The following is a 15,584-nucleotide window of genomic DNA, read 5'->3' on the forward strand; positions in this document are numbered from 1 at the left end:
ACAGCCTTTCCTCAAGCGCAGATTCCAAGGCATTGTTTTCCTGTTTCATATCCTTCAGTGGCTCCGCACGGCCTTTGGCTCTTTCCTTTGGCACTGGGGCCGCTGAAATTGTCCCCCCCGCCAAGAACACCGAGACATGGGGGGCCTCAGGACCATGTCTAGATTGTTCCGGACACTTTTGTCAATGGTAGGACAGGGGGTGCAGCTCAGTGGTAGAATGCTTGTCTGACATGCCCGAGGCCCTGTGCCCCATTTCTAATACCACAAAAAGGAATGAATGAGTGAATGAAAATGCTAGCTAGCGCTCACTGAGCCCCTCCTGTGTGCTAAGGGCTTTCCCGGTATTGCTTCACTTGGTCCTCATGGCAGTCTCTTGTGGTATTACTGTCACTGTTCCCATTCTGCAGATGATTAAACCGAGACTCAGAGAAATAGCTTGCCTAAGGTCAGGATTTGGATTTAGTACAACACAGAATCTGTGGTCACTAAGCAGATATTTCCCTCTGCCTAAACTCTGCGCTACCTTAGTTTGTCTCGTGGCTCACTCCCTACTAACAAAATCCGACGTGAGTCTCCCTCCCTTGGCATCTTGGTGCCCTCCTCTGGTTCCCGCAGTGTTGGCTTGTGTGGTCGGTGCCTGCCCGTTTCTTTTGCCCCCGACCTGTTCTCCTGGCACAGAGTGGCTGCTCAGGTACCTGTTCATTTGGCCTTCCAGACCCAGGGGGCACACCCGCAGGCGGTACTGAGGACCCCCCGAAGCTGACCAAGGAGGAACCTGTTCCAGAATTGCTGGAAGCTGAGGTGAGAGAGCCCAGAGGCTGGACTCTGGCCTTGTGGGGAATGGGGCTTTGGGGGCACAGGGAGATTGCATTCTAGGGTCCAGGAGGGAGATGTGGACCTAGAACCCACCGAAAGGCTTAAGTGAGGTTGGACTCTTGGGTGAAGAGGATTGTTTTAGAGACACTATCCTGAGGGCTGGATCACGGCTGATTTAAGAGCATTGGAAGCCTGAAATGATCTTGGTGTTCCTCTAAGGATAAAAAACAAAAACCTAGGCTCAGAGTGCAGCTTGGTGCTGCTTCCCTTCCTCAGTGTGCTCAAGAGCCTGGGCCCTGCCTCACACAGACACACATCCTGAGCTGTCAAGTTAGCGTAAGACGTTGCCATGCCTCCCCCTGCAAGGACTACCTTGATTCACTTTCCCGAAAAATCCAATTCTTTCCCCCAAACAGCGTTGCCGTTGTTGTTGGTCACTTGGTCCTGGGCCAGACTCTGGGTCCCCAGGGGAATAGAGTGGAAAAGGCAGAGGCTAGGAGGCTATACTCCTGGGTTAGAGTGGAGCTCACACCTGTCCGCCCTTCCTCTTCAGGCCCCTGAAGCTTACCCTGTCTTTGAGCCAGTGCCACCTGTCCCTGAGGCAGCCCAGGGTGACACAGAGGACTCGGAGGGCGCCCCCCCACTCAAGCGCATCTGTCCAAATGCCCCTGACCCCTGAGAAGCTGCCTGCCTCCTGTCCTGTCGCTCCAAGGGCCCCCTTGGCTTTTTATAAATAAAGACCCTTTTGTAATTTTGTGTCATGTGATTTCCCTGTCAAGGCTGGGGAGGGTCTTTGGAGACAGTTTTGGCTCATGCTCTGGTCCTCAGACGGGGTCCCCAAGGCTCTGAGATGACCTGTATTCACACCATGATTAGGTGAGCGGTGAGGGCTTGAGCCAGGACCTCACCTCCCTTCCACTCCCACCTTGCCTTTCTTCACCAACTTTGACCCTCCCCGGGACCCAGCAGATATCGCAGCAGCTCCCATTTCACTCACAGGAACAGAGGCCCAGAGGGGTAGAGAGGCCTGGAAGGACCCAACTCCTTCCCTGCCCTCAGGACGCGGCAGCGCTGTGTCTCCGTCCCTTCCGTGTGGGGCTCTAGGCCCACACTTCTGTGCTGAGTCCTCTCGTCTCCTGCGCAACTGCCACCTCCTCCTAGATGCCTTCCCTGATTCTAGGCTCCATCAACATCATCTCCTTTGAGTTCCCACAGTCCTTTACACGTCCTTCCCTTTGTCTTAGCATTTGTCAGGCTGTTTTGGACCACGGGTCTGGATTTCTGTCTTTTAGGCTGTAGGCATCTCCAGGACTTAACACTGGGAACACACTAAGCCATGAATGAGTAAACAAGTAGGGCTGGGCATGGTGCTGAGGCAGGAGGATTGTGAGCTCCTCTGTCACTCTCTGTGTGGCTCTAGGCAGGCTGTTTGTGCTCTCTGACTTGTTTGTTCACTGGGGTGGTAACTAGGCCTCACCCCGCCTCACCCCTGCTCTACCCCATCCCACCCCCACTCCCGGCCAGTGCCCAGTGAGAAACTTCAACCATACAAGCACTTCTCAGGCCATACTTGTCAGAGAAGCAGGTCAGATGAGGTAGCCCTGTGTTAATTCTTATCAAAAGGAGAGTGAGGTTTAGGGAAGAACCATTTAAAATGTCAGCGTGTCCGCTGTAGTAGTAGTGGGGCCAGGGCTGGCTGGGAAGGCCACTGCAGGCATGTGGTCGGATGCGCTCCTGTTGTTGTGGAAACAAATGACCTCCACAGACTCATAATGCCATCATTCTGAAGGTTAGAAGTCCAGACTTGGTGTCACTGGGCCAGCGTCAGGGTGCCTGCAGGGCTGGTTCCTGCGGTAGGCTGTCAAGGAAAATCCCTTTCCTTGGCTTTTTCAGCTTCTAGAAGCTACGTGGACTCAGGAATGGATTCAACCTGTGACTTGTCCTCTCCTCAACCCCAGCTAACCTTTCTACCTCTCTGCTTGTACCATTGCATCTCTTTACCTAGACCTCCTGCTGCTCATGTGGGCTTCCTAGGTATACAGGGTCATCCTCCCCCCATCTCAGAATTCAGTCCATCTGAAAATCCCATTGACATGTAAAGTAGCATGCTCATATGCTGGGGCTTAGGATGTGGACATCTCTGGAGGGCCAATAACCAGTCTGACCACGTGTGGTAACCTCAGCAATTTTCTGGGTGTGTGTTGTTTCATTATTCCCCTCAGTGACACTGTGAAGTAATGTAAATGCTCTACAAACTGTAAAGTGCCTTGTATGGCTTCGCAGCATGATGTTAAGGCCAAGAGTTCAAGTTCTGGGTTTGAATTTCACCGTCTGCATTCAGTTTCTTATTTTCAATTTTATGTGTATGGGTGTTTTGCCTGGGAGTATACCTATCACCATGTGTGCAGTGCCTGAGGTGACCAGAAGAGGGTGACAGATCTCCTGAAACTGGAGTTACAGATTTTAGATGGTGTGTGGGTACTGGGAATGGAACTTGGGTCCTCTGGAAGAGCAACCAGTGTTCTTAACCACTAAGCCATCTTGCCAGCCCCGTTTTAAAAAATTATTATTTTTAATTATATGTAGATGTGTGTGTGTGTGTGTGTGTGTGTGTGTGTGTGTGTGCCTACATGTGGATATGTGCACATGAGTGCAGATGGCCTCGGAAGCCAGAGGTGTCAGATCCCCTGGAGCTGAAGTTACAGACACTTGTGAGCCACTGTGTGGGTACTGGGAGCCTGAGGCCTCTGCAAGAGCAGCAAGCTCTTGACTGCTGAGCTGTCTCTCCAGCTCCTGCTGTCATTCTCAGTGTGATGTACTTCTTTGTTCTCATCTGCTTTGTTTTGTGATCTGTAAAATGGGGACAATAATAATGTGAGCCAGGTGAAACCATTCTAAGAATTAAACGAGGAAATCCATGGGGAGAGAGCCCTTGACTCAGTGCACAGTAAGAGCTCAATAAATGTAAATGACGGCTTTTTTCCTCGGCTTCCCATATTACAGATAAGGATGTACCACGGTGTAGGGCAGGTACCAGGGACCAGCCCATCATTGAAGCTGGGCAGGTTCTGGCTCTGTAGCAGGTATCCATTTCTGAGTAGCCTTAAATGATTCAAGTTCAGTCTTCCCTGTTCCTGTCCTGGTCACAGGCCTTGGCTACTGTCCCAAGCCTATTGGATACTTTCTCTGTGGCCAGCACCCCCAGCCCTGTCTTGGTCTGTGGGCTGCTCCTTTTCTAGTCACATTCTGCTGCATACATGCTGTGCCTTCCCGTCCCTCCCCAAGTGCACTCTTTGTGGGGACTCTTACCCTGCAGGCTCCCCCTTCTTCCCCACTTACCCCTGGCCCATGTCACCTGGGTGCTCTTGGCCCTGTCCTAATTTTTTCTTTATGAACATTCTACCTTCCTGCCTCACACCTATTCTCAAGTTAATTTCCTTTCTCCAAATTGTGTTCTGAGCTTGCAGACTCAGTGGCCAAAAGGTGACAGAACCCCCGGGCTGTCCTGTGGGTCCCAGCTTCATTTCCTTATCTCTCCATCCTTCCCATTGCCCGTGCCCATCCGTGTCTCCATCCCCAGTCCCCATTCCTGAGCTGGCATGTCCTGAGTCTCCATCCTGTTATGTAGCTTTAGTCAGGGTTCTCTAAAGGAACAGAACTGGTAGAGTGAATATATGTAAAGGTAATGTAGACACTGTTCCATTGCTGTGAAGGGACACCGTGACCAAGGCAGCTCTTATAAAAGGAAGCATTTACTGTTTCAGAGGGTGAGTCCATTATCATCATGGCAGGGAGCATGATGCTGGAGAAGTAACTGAGAGCTACTTCATCCTTATCCACAGGCAGGTGGGGGAGCGCAAAGAGGGATAGAATATGACATGCTGGCCTGACTTAGGCTTTTGAAACCTCCAAGCCCTCCCCCAGTGACACATCTCCTCCAACAAGGCCACACCTCCTAATCCTTCTCAGACAGTTTACCAACCGGGGGCTACGCATTCAAATATATGAGCCCATGGAGGCCATCCTTATTTAAACTACCAAAACACCTTGTTTTGTTTTGTTTCTTGAGACAGTGTTTCTCTGTGTAGCCCTGGCTGTCCTGGAACTCACTCTGTAGGCTAGACTGGCCTCAAATTCAAGCGATCTGCCTGCCTCTGCCTCCTGAGTGCTGGGATTAAAGGTGTGTGCTATCAATGCCTGCTGTAACTGTGCAGGCTTCCATATTAAACCTAGAATCTCCACTCAGAAGTCCCACATCAATAAACTCAGCCTGATCCAGTTTTTTAAAAATTTATTTTATGTATATTGGTGTTTTGTTTTGCCTGTATATGTGTGTGTGTGTGTGTGTGTGTGTGTGTGTGTGTGTGTGTGTGTACCACATGTGTGAGTTACAGTTGTAAGCTGCCATGTGGATTCTGGGATCCTCTGGAAGAGCAGTCAGTGCTCTATACTCCTAAGCCATTTCTCCACCTACTCACCCCCAAAATCCAGTTTTATGTTCCTTCCACTAATATCCCACACCCTTATAATCCATTCCCACACATAGTCCCCAGATCTCTGCTTGACTGAATTAGCAGACTCATCAAGCTCTTTAGTAGCATAGCACACCTCCCCATGGACTACATTTCTATCTCCCATCTAGGAGCCTGCCTGCCTTAAGTCTGGTTATAGGTCTAGAGCAACTGTTGGTGGCCCCTGGGGGACGTTAGTATTCTCTTGTCTGGCATTTCTTTCAGGGAAAGTCATGGATGGTTTAGCTGACAGTGAAGAATTGATTTCCTCAGGCAAAGGCAGAAAAGGCAGTGTTTCCAGAAAGGAGTTGGGGTAGGGATGCATCTTTTGCTGAGGGTAGAGAAACTTCTTCCTCAGATGAGATAAACGTTGAGAATCTGAAGGTTCAGTGTTTTCAGACTCAGTAGGGTCCTGTCACACATCTCCATCCAAGTTATAGGGTTCCATTCTTTACCAACTAACGCCCTTACTTTGACCGCTGACACCTTCCGAGGCCTGGACTTGGATTTCCGTTGAAATTCACCTAATCTTACAATGAGGGCTTTGTTGTACTTTTCTGCAACTTGAGCTCTGTGGCCGTTGGAGAGAAGATTCCCTTCCAGGGCACACTTAGAAACCTTTAGACTGTTTGTGGGCATCTAGAGCAGGTCAGTTTATCACTGAGTTCACTGTTTTCCTTCAGCACAGTATCCTGAGAAGTTGGTCAGTTTTATCATGGGGCTCATTCTTTTCCTTTGTTAGTTTATCCAGAGATGCTAGGAACAACCAAACAGCATGAGTATTTTCCACCAAATTTTCAAAGTTTTGTTTGTTTGTTTGGGTTTTGTTTTGTTTTTGAGACAGGGTTTCTCTGTATAGTTTTGGTGCCTGTCCTGGATCTCACTCTGTAGATCAGGCTGGCCTCGAACTCACAGAGATCCGCCTGGCTCTGCCTCCCAGTGCTGGCATTAAAGGCGTGCACCACCACCGCCCGGCTCAAAGTTTTATATATAGAGTCATTAAATTCCTTCTTTTCACAATTAGGTGTGTCAGGATAATCAAATGCATCTGACGTTTGTCAGATAGTTCATAATTGGGTTTTTACCGCTCTCCATGCTTCTAGGAGAGTCTTCAGTAACTCAGCAAATTGGAAAGCTTGTTCCAGATACTTAAAGAATTCATCCTTGCCGGGCGGTGGTGGTGCACACCTTTAATCCCAGCACTCAGGAGGCAGAGGCAGGCGGATCTCTGTGAGTTCGAGGCTAGCCTGGGCTACAACGTGAGTTCCAGGACAGCTAGAGATACACAGAGAAACCCTGTCTCAAAAGAACAAAAACCAACCAACAAACAAAATTTATCCTTATACCTCCATTGCTCTAGAACCAACTGCTCCTGGTACCACAATCTGTATTAGTCGGGGTTCTCTGGAGGATTGAACTTACAGAAAGGACCAATCTATATAAAGGGATTTACTACAATGCCTTCCAGGGTGTGGTCTGGCTAGTCCAACAATGGCTGTCTCCTGACAGAAAAGTCCAAGAATCCAGTAGTTGGCCACCCATGAAGCTGGATGTCTCAACTGGTCTTCAGTATAATCCCAAAGATGTAGGCTCTAATACCAGCGAAGGCATGAACTTGCTAGGGACAGTGAGGGCGAGAAGCAAAAGTTGCCTTCTTCGGTGTCCTTCATTAGGCTGCCACCAGAAGGTGTGACCTGGATATGGGGTAGGTCTTCCCACTTCAATGAGCCAATGAAGAAGACTCTGTCATAAGTGTCCCTGCATGGGTATTGTTAATTCCAGTTGTAGTCAGTTTAGTAGAAGTAGCCATCACAGTGGTCTAGGATGTAGACCTCCAGTCTCCCGCCTCCATCTTCCCAGTGCTTGGGTTCCAGGCCTGCACCACCATGCATGGTTTCCTGCAGTGCTGAGGGTTGAACCCAGGGCTTTTTGCATGCTGAGAAAGTACTCTACTGCCGAGCCATGTCCTCAACCTTGCTCTCCTTTCTTCAAGTGCCAAGAAAAATGCTGCAACAGCTTCCTGGCGGTTTCTTACCTCCCTCTTACCCCTTTGGCCTGGGGTCTTCTGCTGTGCAGTGGGCAACCCTTCACAAGCCCACATCTGCCCATGGTGCCACCCCGCCAAGCCTTCTTGTCTGGCTCCTTCTGCAGGATGTGGCCTCTGCCGCTGCACCTTCAACTGCCTACCCTGCATCATGGTCCCACCTTCTGCTGTCTGCTGGGCTATGACCCCTTCCTCTCCTCTCCCCTGTCAGGTTCCTCTTGTCTTTCAGAATCTCGGAATTGAGAAAGAGCTATCAATCTGTCAATCCTGTCCGTGTCCGGGCCGGGTGAGGTTTCCCGTGTAGTGGTATCATCTTACCTCTTTGTCCTTCCATGGTGGGACCTTCCCTGGCTCTGAGGGCCTTGCAGTGGTATGGTCAGCCTGAGACTCAGCATCAGTCTGATGCCCCATGAGGGCAGATGGATTCTCTGAATTGGTGACACGGAGTTATGATGTACTTCCTGTTTGCTGGGTACCTTTCTGGGCTCTGGGGATGTAACACTAACAAAAAAAAAAAAAGAAAAGAACCCTGCATTCAGGAAGCCTGCCTTCAGGAAGTCAGAAAGACACTCAGAGTCCCGTGAGGAAGAGGAGATGTCTGGACCAATGCATGTGGGGGCATTTTCATTGCTGTGTGACATTGTAGAGTAAGTGAACACAAAGTGAGAAAACTATAATGTCCCCCAAGTGGTGCAGGCTTTTAAACGGTCATATGCTGCTTTGTTGCTGACTGGAGCGTTGTTGTGGGGCTTGTCATGCAGAAAAAGAGAGATGGGAGAAAGAACCAGTTGCAGATTTAAATAGAGAGGTCAGAAGAGGCACCACTGCAGCAATGTTTGAAGAAAACCTTGAAGCGATGAGTCTGTAAAGCACGTGAAGGTCTGTGTGAAGAGCATTGCAGGCAGAGGGAATGGCCAGTGTGACAGCCCCGAGCGAGGATGTGCCTGGCAACAAAGTCAGTGTTGCCGGAACTGAAGGGAGGAGAAGGGAACGCGGGAAGTGAGTTTGCGTGGGGACAGCCTCACGGGCAGGGCGGACATAGGCTCTAGCACTCAGACTGGGGGGGGACTTCAGCAAACTGTCATTACATTTAATGTTTGATCTTCTTTTGCATTTATTTCTTGTGCATGTAAGCTCACATGCACATGTGCTGCCTACCCCAGTGGAGGTCAGAGGACAGCTTGAAGGGGTTGGTTTTCTCCTGCCACCCCGTGGGATGCGGGACAGAACTCAGGCCATCAGGTTTGGTGGCCAGCACCATCACCTACATTTAATAGTGTGTGTGTATGTGTGTGTGTGTGTGTGTGTGTCTGTGTGTGTGTCTGTGTGTCCATGTGTGTATGCAGTGCAAGTGGAGGTCAGAGGACAGTTTTTGGGAGTGTCCTTCCACCAGAGGGGTCCTGGGGATAGAACTCAGGTCCTTAGGCTTAGAGCAGTGGTTCTCAACCTTCCTAATGCTGCCACCCCTTAACGCAGTTCCTCATGGTGTGATGACCCCCAACCATAACATTATTTTTGTTGTTACTTCATAATTGTAATTTTACTACTGTTATGAATCATAATATGAATATCTGGGTTTTCTGATGATTTTAGGTGACCTGTGAAAGGGTTGTTCAGCCCCCTAAAGGAGTCATGACCCATAGGTTGCAAAATGCTGGCTTAGAGGCGGGTGCCTGTATCTACTGAGCCATCTTGCCAGCCTAATCAATTTTTATTAAACCCCAAAGTGGTCTACCACTACCCTGCATAGAAACCTTCATGGCGCCCCTTGGACTCGAATTTTGAAAGCTCCCCAAGCAATACTAAAAGTGCTTCGACTTTTAGGCCTATGAACATCATTTGCTTGGTTTACATAATCTTGACAGGGTTGACAACATTTCAAAGTCTGGACTCCTGGCTGTCCTTGAAAGTAGAAATTCTGAAACATTGAGTGTGCCTCCCAGAGTGCTTATCACTGGGAGCTTAGGGATACTGGCTACTCCTTTGTGGGTGAAGTTTGGACTTAATTCTTCCTCTTCTAGTGTTGGCCCTTGTGTGGCTGCAGACTGCTGGCCCATCTGCCGTGCCCCTCACTTAGTTCTAATAACCTCTCACTGTCCTCCAGTCACCGAGACACAGGCTGCCACTGTCCTCCAGTCACCGAGACACAGGCTGCCACTGTCCTCCAGTCACCGAGACACAGGCTGCCACTGTCCTCCAGTCACCGAGACACAGGCTGCCACTGTCCTCCAGTCACTGAGACACAGGCTGCCACGGTCCTCCAGTCACCGAGACACAGGCTGCCACTGTCCTCCAGTCACCGAGACACAGGCTGCCACGGTCCTCCAGTCACTGAGACACAGGCTGCCACGGTCCTCCAGTCACTGAGACACAGGCTGCCACGGTCCTCCAGTCACTGAGACACAGGCTGCCATTTCACACTTGTCTTTACCTATAGAGCTCACCAACCAAATTCTTCAGCATGGCAGATAGGACCTGTCCACGTGGCTCCTGCCCACTTCTCTTGCCCCCTCCCTGGAATGTTATCTACGTTTTGTTTTGTTTTATTCGTGTTTTCGAGACAGAGTTTCTCTGTGTAACCCTGGCTCTCCTGGAACTAACTATGTAGACCAGGCTGGCCTCAAACTCACAGAGATCCACCTGCCTCTGGCTCCTGACTTTTAACACTGAAGCTGAGCTATAATCTTAATGGAAAGGTCAGGTGTTAAGGGTCATCCTCAGTTATACAGTGAGTTTGAGGCCAGCATGGGGTGCATGAAACACCATCTCAGGAAAAAAAAAAAAAAAAGATTAAAAAAAACCAAAACATTAAAGCTTCCTGGGCTTATGTCACTTAGCACCTGCTGTTCCTCTGGCTGGAAAGCTCTTCCAATCCCCTCTCATTCCAGCAAACACTTACCTCTCAGGCCTCGGGGGTCACCTTACCTCCTACCTGAAGGTTCCTTGACCTTCCAACTAAGTCAGATCCTGAGCATGCTGCTTCTTCCCGTGTTGCTGGGTCTCTTCCTTCCTCTGTCAGCAGAAGGCCACACCTGTCCTTCCAGGGCAAAGTGTGTGTGACAGTCATTTTCATCAAAGGAAAATGCAGATAATATACGTGTCAAGGATAAACAGACAGGACTGAGCACATCTTCTTCACTGGTGAAGTCCTGCTTGTTTTCAGGTTACATTTCCGATACGACGTCAGGCTTAGAGATGTAGCTCAGCTGATAGAGTGCTTGCCAAGCATGCGTGAAGTCCTGGGTTCAATCCCCAGCATCATGTAAACCAGGCGGGGGGTCATTCTTGGCTAATAGCAAGTTTTAGGCCTCAGATATGTGGCAGTCCCTCACCTGGAGTCCAGGCGAGTCCTCTCTACATATGCATGCTCAAGCTTTTACTGTTGTGTCTGCCTCTGCCCTCTGAGAGACTCTCTGTAGAGATCAGGTGATCTCGGAGTGTTAGGCGAGGACAGTCTCATCATGGCTTCAGTGGTTCTTCATCGTGTGCTTACTTGGCCAGGTCAGATGTGTTCTTTTTTTTTTTTTTAGATTTATTTATTTATTATATATACACAGTGTTGTTTGCATGTATCCCTGCAGGCCAGAAGGGGGAGCCAGATCTCATTACAGATGGTTGTGAGCCACCATGTGGGTGCTGGGAATTGAACTCAGGACCTCTGGAAGAACAGCCAGTGCTCTTAACCTCTGAGCCATCTCTCCAACCCCAGATGTGTTCTTAAAACATACACTCTTCAACTTGCAGAAGCTTGTCGTCAGTTAGCAGGGTGCCTGTCAGGCTGTGCAGTCAGGGGTGTTACCTGGCTGGTGACCCCTAAGACTCCACAGAACAGAGGGACAGGACAGCACAATAACCTTTCTGTCCCTTCAAACTTGGCTGTGGATTTTCAGGTTGTCGTGTGTGCCTGGCCTGTGTTCCTGTCAGTAGAACAGACCCAAGTGGTCTAGGATGGAGATGCAGGACAGGGATGAGGTCATTCCTAGATTCAAACTGACTTGTGCTTATTGTCTTTTTGGACAAGTCACATTGCCTGTCTAGATCTTAGTTACTCCAAGAAAATGTGGACACAATAAGCCAATGATCCTTTCCTCAAGTTTGGGGTCATCTGCATGAATTTTGTCAGGAATACTGTGAGCCAGGTTCCAGGCCTGAGGATCTGTGACTCGGTGGTTGTTGTGAGGCAGGCTCTTGCTGTGTAGCACAGGCTGCCCTGGACTCACCATCCTCTTGACCTAGCCTCCCACAGCTCTGGGATCCCAGTCCAGTTCCTCACTGTGTTCAGCATCATTACGTTCACCGCTGTATTTGAATTTCTTGCAATGTTTTTCCCACTCGAGGGTGGTTAGGAAATGCAGTGGCAAAGTCCGATGTGCTGTAAAATCTGTGATGAGCGTGGTTGAGGTTTTCATGTCTTCAAGAACCTGGAAAGAAGTGGGTACGGGTAGATTCATCAACCATCAACCGCCTTGCCTCGGAGGGGCTGAGCCGGTAGAGGGAGGGACTGGCTCCTGCCTCCTGCTCAGCCTTTGTGGAGCCAGAAAACACAGACAGATGAGGCCCGGCTGCTGGAGCAGAGGGTGAGGCAGCCACTCTTGAAGAGCACACTCTGGCCTCAGTTTCCCCACAGCACGGCTGGTGCAGATTAGGCCGCCCAGTAGCGGCTCCCTAAACCATCACCGTGACCCTGGGCAGCATCTGAGTCCCTTCTGGGTTCTAGTTTTCTGGGCTGTGATGGATGAGGACAGCTGGTGTTTTCAATTCACCAGCTTAATCTCCTAACACCCCTTCTGTAGTCAAGGAAGAGGGGCTGAGAAAGTTAGTTTGGAATGTGGAATGGTTTCTCACTCCTTGCCCAGTGGACTGAGGTAGAGGTTGGAAGCACAGCCCTGGTTTTGCTCTGGAGGCTAGGTCGGCTCCTTCCCTCCTCCACTTCCATTTCCCACTTCCTTCTCACAGGGTCTTTATGTGGTCCTTAACTTCTGATCTTCCTCCCTCCTTCCAAGTGATGGAATTGCAGGAGTGTCTCATGACACCTGGTTTCATGTGGTGCTGGAGATGGAACCCAGGGCCAGCTGAGCTACATCCCCTGCCCCAGCTGCTCTCCACCCTCAATGCTGAGGATGGAACCCAGGACCTCAAACATGCTACACGAACGAGCACTCTGCTTGTGAACGACACCCATAATAGTAGCTACTGTTATCCAGTCTCTCTCTCTCTCTCTCTCTCTCTCTCTCTCTCTCTCTCTCTCTCTCTCTCTCTCTCTCTCACACACACACACACACACACACACACACACACACACACACTTTAAAAATCTTTAAACCTCAGTGCCGGAGAGATAGCTTAGAGGCTAAGAGCACTGGCTGCTCTTCCAGAGGACCTGGGTTTGATTCCCAGCACCCACATGGTGGCTCACAACTGTCTGTAACTCCAGTTCCAGGAGATCTGACACCCTCACAACCAACACCCTCACAACCAATGCACATAAATCAATTATTAAAAAACTTTAAATCTCCAAAAAGCGCTAGAGGTGTACTTCAGCTGGTAGACTGCTTGCCCAGCATGCCCAGAGTCCTGGGTGTGATTCCTAGTACCACACAGAACTGGATGTGATTCCTAGTATCACACAGAACTGGGTGTGATTCCTAGTACCACACAGGACTGGGTGTGATGGTCTAGACCTGCAACCCTAGTGAAGATAGTCAGCCCTAGGCTTACACAGTGTGTGTGTGTGTGTGTGTGTGTGTGTGTGTGTGTGTGTGTGTGTGTGTGTGGTGTGAGAGAGAGAGAGAGGAGAGAGAGAGAGAGAGAGAGAGAGAGAGAGAGAGAGAGAGAGAGAACTAGCTACTGTCTGAGAATTGCATGTGCACACACCAGTAGGTGATATTTGAGCACTGTGCCCATTATGATCTCACAAATCATTCGAACTTGATCAGGTAAGTACTATTGTTTTCGTTTTGCAGATGGGGAAGCTGAGACAGAGAAGTTAATTCACTGTGCTTAGTGAATCATGGAGGCAGACTGGAGACTGCTTTTCTTTTTTTTTTTTTTTAAAGATTGATTTATTTATTATATATGCAGTGTTCTGTCTGCATGTATGCCTGCAGGTCAGAAGAGGGCACCGAATCTCATTATAGATGGTTGTGAGCCACCATGTGGTTGCTGGGAATTGAACTCAGGACCTCTGCAAGAGTAGACAGGGCTCTGAGCCATCTCTCCAGCTTGAGACTGTGCATTCTTTTACTCAAAGTTTGAAGAAGGGCAGGTCATTTTTCCCCCTGTCCTTGGCAGCAGTACTTTAGGGTTCCCTGTATGCTGGGGTCCTCTGAGGCAGTCTGTAGCTGCTTGAGAAGTGGAGTTAAAGATGACCCTTCTTCCCAGAGAGGAGTTAGAGCACCCCAAGACTTGACTTTGCTCCCCAGGACCTTTATCCTGCACAGTTCTGCCTCTCTCAGGATGAGTTAACTGCTGTCCTCATCTAGGACCAGCACCCAGGTGCTGCATGCCAATCTTATGCTGAGTCCATTACAATTTTTCTTTGCAGATATCCAGTGAGGACAGATTATCCCCCATTTTACAGACAAGTAAATCGAGTTTTAGAACAGTGGAGGGAATTACCTTGGCCATAGAGCTAGGGCTTCCACCAAGGAGCCTGGAGGCCACCCAAGAGTCCACTGTTCTGTGAGCTCCCTAGGGACCTTCTAGATTTGGAAGCTGCATATATGAAGTAGGTAGTGATGGGCACTGTTTCCTAGCAAGTCCCACACTCTCACTGGCTCCAGTTTTGAATCTGCAAACCATCTCCCAACATTCTACTAAAAGTAGGCTTTTCTTATTTTTCTCTTTCCTTCCTTTTTTTTTTTTTGGAGACAGAGTTTCTCTTGTGTAGCTTTGGAGCCTGTCCTGAAACTCACTCTGTAGCCCAGGCTGGCCTTGAACTCACAGAGATCCGCCTGCCTCTGCCTCCCAAGTGCTGGGATTAAAGGCATGCACCACCAACGCCTGGCTTCTTTCCTTCCTTTTTTCCTTCCTTCCTTTCTTTTTTTTTTTTTCTTGAGATAGGGTTTCATGTAGCCCAGGGTATCCTCACGTTCACTATGTAGCTGAATATGACACCGAACTTTCGATCTTCCTATTTCAATTTCCCAAGTGCCAGTATTTATGGTGCTGTTTCATGCAGTACTGAGGGTCAAACCCAAGGTTTCGTGCATGCTAGGCAAGAACTTGACCAATTGAGCTCTATCTCCAAACCTCAGGTTTTTTCCTTCAAATTCAAAATATGAACTCAAGGGTCTTTGTGAAGAGGGGACTCTTATGAATGTGGGTCATAAGGTAGGCTCAGAGGAACATTCTTCCTCTAGGTTCTAGAAGAGCACTATGTGTCATGGAATCTGGGGAAAGAACATGGCCACTTTTGAACTTGGGGATGTAAGTGTGACAGGAACAATGGTTCCTATTTAGTGTGCAGGGTCCTGGGCATTATCAGAGATTTTTTTTTTGTTGGTGTTTTGAGACAGGGTTTCTCTATGTGGTTTTCGAGCCTGTCCTGAATCTCGCTCTGTAGACCAGGCTGGCCTCGAACTCACAGAGATCCGCCTGGCTCTGCCTCCCAAGTGCTGGGATTAAAGGCGTGCGCCACCAACACCCGGCAATCAGAGTTATTTTTGCATGTGCATAAGCACACAGCACACACACAATGTCCAGCCATGCACCTACTGCCTCACTCCAGTTCTCTAGTCTGTGAGAAGGGAGTCTTCTTAGAGATCACGTCATTCTGACCTCTAATTTCTGTTTATTCCTCCTGTCGTCTGTGCAAGTCCATGCTTCACTCTTAAAAAGGATAACAGGCTGGGGTGGTGACACACGACTTTAATCCCATCACTCAGGAGACAGAGACAGATGGATCTCTGTGAGTTCGAGGCCAGGCTGGTCTACAGAGCTAGTTCCAGGACAGGCTCCCAAGTTACACAGAGAAACCCTGTCTCCAAAACCAAAACCAAACAAAGGGCAGCAAACACTGGGTGTTACCAGCAGGGATCTGTGGTTGACAGGAATGGCTGCTCCCTGCTCTGGCCCCTTTCTCTTGGTCTTGTTACCAAGGATGGCCTCAGAGTCCTGCACAGTGACCCTCCAGTGTCGGCCTCCCTAATGCTGTGACACAGGTGTGCACTGTGTCCACTAGAACACTACATTTAGACAGGGTGGGCTACATA

At 49.3% G+C, this 15,584-nt stretch overlaps 1 protein-coding gene across 3 annotated transcripts in view; it reads left to right on the plus strand.

Annotated features, from left to right (window-relative positions):
* Bcl7c (BAF chromatin remodeling complex subunit BCL7C) overlaps nt 1-15,584 on the plus strand; it is a 31,846-nt gene that overhangs the window by 2,316 nt on the left and 13,946 nt on the right. For 2 of the 3 annotated variants that reach the window (XM_052760971.1, XM_052760972.1), the window contains exons 5-6: nt 716-801; nt 1,370-1,567. In XM_052760971.1, coding sequence (XP_052616931.1) covers nt 716-801; nt 1,370-1,495 — 212 coding nt within the window. In that variant the 3' untranslated portion in view covers nt 1,496-1,567. Of the gene's footprint in view, nt 1-715; nt 802-1,369; nt 1,568-15,584 lie in introns of those variants that run through there. The other variant, XM_052760970.1, reaches the window with a different exon arrangement.

Source organism: Peromyscus californicus, unplaced genomic scaffold (assembly GCF_007827085.1).
Source record: "Peromyscus californicus insignis strain IS unplaced genomic scaffold, ASM782708v3 Scaffold_4__1_contigs__length_199733344, whole genome shotgun sequence".
In the NCBI taxonomy this organism is placed as follows: Eukaryota; Metazoa; Chordata; class Mammalia; order Rodentia; family Cricetidae; genus Peromyscus; species Peromyscus californicus.